The sequence below is a fragment of the Dioscorea cayenensis genome, chromosome 20 (assembly GCF_009730915.1).
Source record: "Dioscorea cayenensis subsp. rotundata cultivar TDr96_F1 chromosome 20, TDr96_F1_v2_PseudoChromosome.rev07_lg8_w22 25.fasta, whole genome shotgun sequence".
In the NCBI taxonomy this organism is placed as follows: Eukaryota; Viridiplantae; Streptophyta; class Magnoliopsida; order Dioscoreales; family Dioscoreaceae; genus Dioscorea; species Dioscorea cayenensis.
The window spans coordinates 28313023-28322630 of NC_052490.1; the positions used below are offsets into that span (position 1 = coordinate 28313023).

Below are 9608 nucleotides of genomic sequence, written 5' to 3' on the forward strand. Positions count from 1 at the left end.
GATAAAATTGCATGTGTGTATATATATATATATATATATATATCAAAGGAGAGATTTTATGGTAAGGTTAAGAACATATATTTCCATTTGCTTCGAGTACAACTGACAATGCATACAAATTCATGCAAACAGGAAAAACATTTCAAGGCGAAACAAACAAAAACAATGTATGTAAACATTATTTTCCGAATTTACATTCTTGTTTGTTCTTTGTACTTAATATGCTACACTTGCTAGACAATTCATAACTACATGTTTTATCCAAGTGTTTCATATATATACACTGTGCTTGCAGCTACTGCAAAAAAAAAAAAGAAGATAAACTGCTGATCAGCAATTACTTGACCTGAAGTATTTTGGAGGCAGCGACGGGCATTTTTCGTTCATGTGCGGGTAAGGTTCCATGCTATTGTAATCCGGCAGTTCCATTCGGTACTTCCCCTTAATTTGGCAGAATGGAAGCTTGACATCATCTTCTTTGTTGCACCATTCAGGTAACCGGCTTGTGATGTTCTCGAAAAACTTGAGAACATATGCGTCCTTTATCTGCATGCAAGTGAAACAAAGGAATATCACATTGTCTGCAAGTTAGGGTTTGTTTGATGCCACTTTTCAAATCATTGAAAAGATATTTGATCACATAAAATGAGCGTTCAATAGTTTAATAGAATTTTTCAGAAAGCTGGAAGCTTTTTTTAAAAGCAAGAGCTTTTTAAAACACAACATTCCCTCCTTGCATTTCTTTTAGAATAGTAAACAACACAATTGAGCTAAAGTTGCAGCAAGTACACCAAATTGGTAGACATTGCCTCTCAAAGGAAAAAAAATTATGTCTGACTTGTAATCTTGATGACAGCCTAATTTCAATACTTTGTTTAATTAATTATGATATGATTAAAAATAAGATAATTGTATTAGCATATTCACATTAAATTTACAGTTGTCTCATTAAGTGAATAGACAAAATATGGTTGAAGAATTGACAGTGGTTCAAAAAAGTTCGGAGAAACTTACAGTGAACTCAGTAACTTGTATAGAGCTAGCAATTGGATCAAAAAGGCCGGCTTGTTTGTACATTTCCAGAATGAAGGCAACACAAGAGGTCGATTTCCCATCCGAATAAATCCAATCATCCTGCTCAGGAATGGTGAGCAGTTCATCAAAGGACAAACCACGCTTTTCTGATTCAACTATGATTTCAGGCAGACTAAGATCCTGCAAAGAAATCAAAGAACATCAGTGTATCTTTAAGTGATTTATGACTTGCATATGAAAAACTTAATCTAGTCAAAACTTAAGTCATTAAGAATTTCAGAGGGTCATGAAAATCACAAAAGATCCAGTTGTACAAGCAGACTTCACATGCAAGTGATCATTCAAGTTTATAAATAAAATGGGATAAATAATAACAATATTATCCAAAGCACCATCTTTTATGCTTGATATTAACAGAACCAGAACTTAGAAATAGGATAATCATGCAATTTATCATCAGGACAGCATTAGGCCTTCAATGTCTGGACAAAGAAGAATTTGTGGGCAAGAGGAAAAAAATGCATAAAAAATTTGTTCTCCTCCAGTAGATAAAAAAGATATTAAATGAGGAATTTGAAAGTAAAATTTTTACACAGAATACATTAAAAAGAATCTGGCTGATAAGGTACAATCAAGAGTAAACCTTAGTCTCTAATCGTTTATTCAAGGCTTCATTCCACATGTTCGCAGCATAGTCTGGCTGAACGTTATTCCACATAGTCATGACTGAAGCAACCTGTATTGCATCAAAACTTCAGAATTTGACTTAGTAATTTAAATTTTCAATTATAATAATAAACAACAGATCAATCTATATAGCAACATAACGGATGCCAACATTAAAAAGTTATAGTATTTGTTTTTTCTCTTTCCAGAAATTTTTTTTTTTGGATTAACCAACACAACAACATATACATAGCATAATACAGAGTGGTCAACCATTGCAATATTATGAGATTATTGAATGCTCTTCATAGCAAAAATACTGTTTGGTGATTAATTAAGACAGATCAAATGACAGTATTAGGGAACACATGTTTTCTATGGAATTAAACCAAGAACATTGCAATTCCCAGTTCATGAAACACCGTGTAACTAATAATATTGATCCAAAGAAAAGGTTATAGCATACATCGATATATATACACATAAATATTAAGGATAAGGAATTTGGCATTATAGAGTTACTAATGAAGAAAATGTAGCAGAAAAAGAATAAGATGGAATGAGCACTCAAAGTAGCTAGAGATCAGGGAACTTGCAAGGAAATGATAGTGAAATTAATAGAGAAACAACTGAGATGGCAAGGGCACATAAAATGAATACCAGGAAGTTGACACTGAAGTAGGGCAGTATACAAAAGAGAACCATACCACATGCGCATCCAAGGGTGGCGGGTAGTTTCCTTTTATAGTATCTATCCAACTGAATATCATGTTATGATAACCATAAGGCTTCCCTGACATGCTTTTTGCATATTCCCAAGCTGCAGTTGTATTGAATTTGGCCCTGATGGCTGGATGAAGGGGAAGCAATGCAATCTGAGGATTTGAATCATCCTTATTCAGCTCAAAATCCCACCACTCTTCCCACGGCAAAAGAGCAATTATATCTTCTCCCTGTAAAACAAAAAATTATACATAAAATAATGTATCATCTACAATATGAATACTGTTTTTCAAACCTTATTGAATCACCAACTGACAGATATGCCATACAGGGTTCAAGATCCAAAATTCAAGCTTAAAAATAGATGAAATAGATAACAACTTTAAAGAAGGAACCATGCAATTGCTAAAGTTCCTCATAGACAGTACAAATGTGCGTACTTATGATTTGTTAACAGTTCAAAACTACTAATGGTCCCCTGCAATAGGGATCATCGTTGGTTTTGGTCCCTCGAGTAAAAACATGTTCATTTTGGCCACTGAATTGGATGAGTTTGTTTTTTTGGGTCTCTCCAACAAACAGTGGATACAGACATAATGTGCCATGTGTCAAGCTGTCACACTGGGTGAAGGGGCTAAGGTGCACAAATTTGTCCAACTCCAGGGGCGAAACAAACACAATTTTAATTGAGAGTCTAAAATCAACAATGATTGCTACTTAAAGGGCCACTAGTGGCTTTAAATGTTTACTATATATCAGAAATGAATCTATCAATGTATCAATGTATTATAAAGTAAAAGCAGTAGTCTATCACGACAAACAAGAATAAAAAAATAAAGATTAATAAGTTTTCCTCTTTAAGTGGATCTCACAGAAATACACATACATAAAGTAAGCCTTCAACAGGCTGTAGCCTGTTGGAACTGTAAACACACATTGGTTGTGGGCTTTAACTCATTTCTTGATTTGGTCAATCAGATTAGAGTTACACTGGTGTAGACCATACTAATCTGCTAGTTACATACAATAAAACTATAAAAGGAGATATTAATTGGACTGATATATACATGTTATTTCTTATGTACATACCACTCATAATAGGTTGAAATGATATATAAACTCTATGCCACCCTACCTTTTGATTGTTTAAACCCCTACAATCTCTAGCAAGGCAATTTAAAGGAATAAACTGAAAAAAGCAACCTCATAAATCTTCTTGAGTCTCGAACTCTAATCTCTCTCTCAACTTGTCTTTCTTCAACTCTCCATAGTATCCATCTCATTAATCTCAGTCTCTTTCTTCTCTCTCGTTTGTTCTGTCACCTCCTCTGCCCTTTCTCACTTTTTTTTATTTGGCATTCCCACTGCTTTCTAGTGGTCCAGTAAAATCGATGAGTTTTTCTTTTTCTTTTTTTTCACCCAATCAAGGATAAAAGAGCAGCCACACAACCACAACCCCTAAATAAAAAGTAAGAAATACACATAAACCATATGAAAATCAATTACTGTAGCACTTGCCTACAAAGCCATCCAAGTTGATGCATTTGCTAGTCCATTATGTAACTTTCGCCAATATACGGTAATGGAGAAAAATTCCATGCACTTTTCGTGACATCAAGTACGCATGACATGCATCACTGACTCAAGGAACGCAACCAAAATGCTCCATGTAAACAAAAGCAAAATCTTTATTACAGTAGCAGCTTCTAAACAACATATTACAGTTTAATCTGATTAGTTTTTTTTTAATCATGCTACCATTGTACTTAGTTATATGTTAAATTGCATATAATTAGAGTTATCTAGGCTCTTAGTTAACAAAGTGCAAAACAATCACTATATAAATTAGCAGAAGTAGCCACAATTGCAAGTGTTCAACATGTCTGGGAGTGAAAAACTATCATTCAGTGTATGAGTAATTTATGTAAAGGTTAACATTTAACAAGACAAACCTACAAACATCATAAGCAAGTAGGGTACTCATTTGGATACTTTTTAGTTCAGCCTAACCACTTGAGGAAAGGAAGGGCATGAGCAATGAGACGAGAATGACATAAGTTGTCTATTTACAGATGTTAAAATATGAAAGAATAAGAATTACTCAAGTCTGACCTTGTCATTTTCATTTCCAGATTCTGCAACCCAAAGTTTTCCTTCAGAATCTTTCAAACAAACTGCAGTATGACCAGCATATGCTCCGGTAACCCACTTCTCTAAAGTTTCAAAACCGCCCCAACGTCCACGAATTTTTGACAGAGCCAAAAAGTCTCCAGAATGAATGTCATCAACACTAATATTTGAAACCCATGGTTTGGGCCGCTCTGCAAATGAAGCCCCCATATGCTTCTTGAGAAAAGCAAGATTTGCATTCTCACCCCATCCAGTGTTTGTAAATAAAGGGAAAACATCCCACAGAGCTTGAAGGGTTCCAAGCATCCCCGATTTCATGAGAAAGATTGACACACCCTTGTGTTTCACCTACTTTCACAAAAACCACTTCAAACGTAAATCTCAAATATCCTTCCTCAAAAGATGATTTCATGATCAAAGTCCAAAAATTACTGCCAGGAAATTACATGTTGAAGCTCTGCTTCAGATTCCCACTCATCAAACTCTAGAGTATGCTCTCGAGCCAAAAAATAGTAATCCCATGTCAACCGGAATGGAGTGGCAAATACATAGAGGTCCATACATGTCCAACTATGAGCATCACTAACCTGGAAAATTGCACAATGAATGGTTCATAATATTAGTTTATCAACCAACAGAATAAAATTTTTTTTTACAGCCTACATAAGTGAGCTTAAGCATGCACCACAATCAACCTGGATGTTATCACATTTGCTATTACAACTGGTCTTCTTTTACTCAGCATTGGATAATTTAGGTCATCCACAATAGATTTTTCATAATGTTGACCAGCTAATAAATACATAGACTGTAAAATCTACAAGGAGATAAAGTGCACCAGTATCAATGATAGAGCTGGTTGAATTTTTTTGATGGTGCAATATTCCTTTTATCATCTTTGTTTTTACTTCATCTAACACAAAAATAGAAAAAAATTTAAGCACTTCATGATAACACTGATGAAATCATGGTATCGATTTAAGGTTGTGACTAAGAAGCACATTAACATTACAAAACCGCTTCTATTTTTTATATGTGTGCCTTGCACTTGCTTTGAATGATCTTAGTTCTATTAAAATTTTGAGGCACACATGATGATAACAGTAGGGTGTTTTAATCAAGAATCAAGACATACTAATTTATAAGAGAAAAAAAAGGCATAAAGTGCAGACAACAATGACAACAAATAACTCTGATACCAATCCATCACCCAAAGTTCCAAACTGAAAGGCATAAAATGCAGACAGTAATGACAACAAATAACAATACAAATCTCATACCAATGCATCCCTCAAACTAAATGAAAATGAAATATTCTATGCAAAAAAAATCAAATCTAAAACTTCAAGATTTATTATCTTTCAATTTTCACCCTTGACAAAGAGACTTCCAATGCCATATTGAGCCCCAAAATAATCATGCAACTTACTGTAATTAAACCAAACTATGCAATCTAACTACTCATGTAAAATCAAAAATACATACAACAAAATCAAATAATCACAAGATCTACTCAATCAAGTCAACTTAAACTCATTCATCTAAAAGAAGCAATAGATTCAAAACCCCAATCAAAACATCAGAATTTCAACATAATAAAAAATTTCAAATCAATCAATTACCCCGTTTCACCAAACAAGACCAACAAATCATACCAAAAAAGCGAATTTTCTCAAACACAAAAGCTTAAAAAAAGACAGAAATTCAGAGCCTTTCCAAAGACCACCCACCTTAATATGAAGAGTCCCACCACCAAACTTGGAACCCGTCTTATTATGCAGCTCCAGCCAAGCCCTATTATTAGAAAAGCAGGCGCCTTTCCAGTTCTCAGAGACGTTCAACGACGACGGCGACGCCACGAAAGTCGGCAGAAGATCTACAGCGCTGTGGAGGGAGCGCAAGATTGGCAAGGAGACACGCCTGGGGAGCAAGGGCAGGAGGTCCTCAGCGCGCATGGGGGTCCTCCAAGGCCGATCCCATTGAAGCAAATCCGGAGAAGCGAAGAGAACGAAGACGAGACAAGGGAGAAGGATTGCAAGGAAAGCAAGGAGCTTGAGAGGATTCGAATCCATGGCGGACAAAGAGAGCAAGAAAGCGTTAGAATTTGGGAAGGAATTGGGAGGGATTCAATTTGAGAAGTTTATTATAGTTTTGTTCGGAAGTGGTCTGAAAGTGACGCGGAAGTGAATTTCCATACGTAACTCGACTTCCAAAGATAAAGAACTAGATTTTTATTGCCTGTTTGGGCATTTTGGTAATTTCGATTTTATTAATTTTGGTTTTCCTGATTGCTTGTTGAAGTGTCTTTGTAATTTTGATGTGTATTGCTTGCAGATGCTTTATGTAAATGTTTTGTAAAGACTTATTATTTATAAAATGTGTAGTTATGATTTTTTTACTGCCACCTGAAAATATAAAAATTATTTGTTATTTCCATTTTTTTTAAAAAAAAATATCTCATTGGTATATTGTTTTTAAAAATTATTCAGTCCACACATTCATACTTAAGCACTCCTTAGACTCTTGAGTGCTATAACACAGAAAAAAAAAATTTATTGCTCTAGCAACCTAATAAATGAGTAGTCCTTTTAGTAGCCCTTGTTGACACATAGTGGTGACCGCTGATTTTATTTTTTTATTTTTTATTTTTTATTTATTTTTGCACCTATGGATGTTTTCCTATTTGTTTGCTGTTATAAGCTTTATCTTTTCTCCATTGTTAGTTTTGTGTTTTTTTGCATTTCGTCGATTTGTACTTATTGTTTTGCTTATTTCTAGATTTTTTAATAAATCAACTGTTTTATTCATTTAAAATAAATGTTTATTTCAGTAATTTTAAATATTTTTAGTGGGAATACAGTGTATTTAAATGATTTTTAATATATTTTAAAAACTTTAAATTTATTTTAAAGTTGTTTATATGGTTTTCTTTTAATTCCTAATTCCATTAGGAATTTATAATTGAAATAAAAAATAATAATAAGATATTAAAAAAAATGAAAATGAATAAAAGAGAGAGGGAAAAAGAGGGAGTTTGAAGTTTAGAATTTAAATTTAAAAAAAAAGTGATAAGAATTGAAAAAAAAATTAAAATTTTGAAAAAAAAAAATTCTCACGTGATTGAGGATTTTTACGGGGTGTTGAGGATTTTTTGGGGAGACAGGATGCTAAAAAAAGAAAAGAAAAAAAGAAGAAAAAAAAGAAGAGGAAGAGAATATATATATATATATATATAAAGATATATACGCATATATATATATATATATATGAATAATAATAAAAAAAGGGAGGGAAATTCAAAATAAATAAATAAATAAAATAAAATAATAATAAATACAAAAAAAAGGAGATTATGGATAGGGATCGAATTTTTGAATTCAAAAATTTAAAAAAATAAAAAAAGAAAAATCTCCCGGTAGTTGGAGATTCTTCGGGGTGTTGAGGATTTTTGGGACAAAAAAAGGGGACGAGAGGAGAGACTGGAAAAAAGGATAGAAAAAAGAGAAAATACGGAGAGTTTTAAAAGAAAAGTGAGAATTAAAAGAGAGAAAAAAGAAAAAGAAAAAAAAAGGCACAGAGAAAAAAAGAGGAGAGATAGAACAAGAGGAGACAGAAGAAGGAGAGACAGAGGAAGGAGAAAAAAGGCAGGGGAAGAGAAGAAGAGAAGAAGATAGAGAGAGAAAGAAGACGAGGAACGTTGGACAGACAAAACAAAAAGAAACGATCGGGTTCAGATAAAAAAAAAAGAGAGGTACTATGTTTCTTTAAAAAAAAAAGAAAAGAAAAAAATCCACTGTTGTGTAATACTCGCCTGAGTTTTTGCACATGCTGTGCGCATTTAAATAAGAATATATGTATATATATATATATATATATATATATATATATATGATTTTCATGCATTTAAAGAGCAATAGATGCCCGTACATGCACACTCCTTTCTCTTTCTAAAAGAATATATATATATAGTTTCTCTTTTTATGCATGCATGTACATGCATTATCATGATTCATTTTTCTCTAAAATATATATATATATATATATATATGTAATTGCTTTCCATGCATTTAAGGAAAAAAGTCCATGCACGTGCATGCATTCATAGCATGGGTTTCTTTCTTTCTCTTGTTTTCACCCTCCTTCTCTCGCAATCTCCGAACTATGCATATATGCTTCGAAGCATGCTCGTCTTCTCTCTCAAGAGCATTATTAGCATCATCAACGGCAATATGGGCGGTGGTAGCCGGATGAGATCTTGCTTCGACGAGGACCACAACTCAACCCAACTCAATGACGTCACTGTCCGGCGAGTCCTCGTCGACGAGCTTCCATTCACATTAAGTCGGTTAAAGAAATTCTTCCCGCCATCCCTCTCCTCCTCGCTGCCTGGCCTTTGTACTAGATCACTCAAGGCTTCGTTCTCACTGGCGTTTGGGATCATCGGTCACGAGTGTGGCCTCCATACCTTCTCCAACTACTCTCTTCTTTCTACTCTTTTGGTTGAAAGTTTCAGAGCGCCACCGCCATGGCTGATCTCGAGCTTCTCCTTCTGCTTGGGTTCTTATAGCATCGGAGAAGCAAGTAAAAAGGAGGGAAACAAGGTATGTTGCTTGGAAAGAGACTTCGGCCTCCGATGCGGCGGACGACGAGCATGACCGAGTCCATCCCTGATGTTGGAGTCCTTGAAACGATGAAGCCTCAAGCTGAGCAAAACCAGAGAAATGGCTGCGCCGGTGGATGTCCCCGAGTTGAGCACTATATAAGGTTTGAATGCAGGCCACAATAAACTTTACAGTATCAATGAAGATTAGCAGTCAAAATTATGTAATGCAAGCTTGATGCTTCTCTACTTCCTTATCCTATCCTTTTTGTTCTTGATGGTGAGAAGAAATGAGAAGAGTTGCAGGATGTGATGATACTTTTTAGAAGTGTTAAAAAAAATTTCCTTGAAGTAAAAAAAATGAAAGAAAGGAGGGAAAAATAAAAAAATGATGAAAGGTGAGAAAAAAGAGAAAAAAAATATGGAAAAAAAATGAAGGGTGATTTTTTTAAGA

The 9608-nt window shown here is 34.3% G+C and overlaps 1 protein-coding gene across 1 annotated transcript; it reads right to left on the reverse strand.

The window, feature by feature from the left end:
* Window positions 1–149: 149 nt before the first annotated feature.
* On the reverse strand, window positions 150–6720 carry LOC120251683. The gene is made up of 7 exons (XM_039260299.1): window positions 6285–6720; window positions 5001–5141; window positions 4537–4902; window positions 2409–2654; window positions 1679–1771; window positions 1015–1215; window positions 150–546 (listed from the first exon to the last, which is right to left on the reverse strand). The coding sequence occupies exons 1-7, from the start codon at window positions 6624–6626 to the stop codon at window positions 331–333; spliced, it is 1605 nt and encodes a 534-aa protein (XP_039116233.1). The 5' UTR covers window positions 6627–6720; the 3' UTR covers window positions 150–330.
* Between the last annotated feature and the right edge of the window lie 2888 nt (window positions 6721–9608).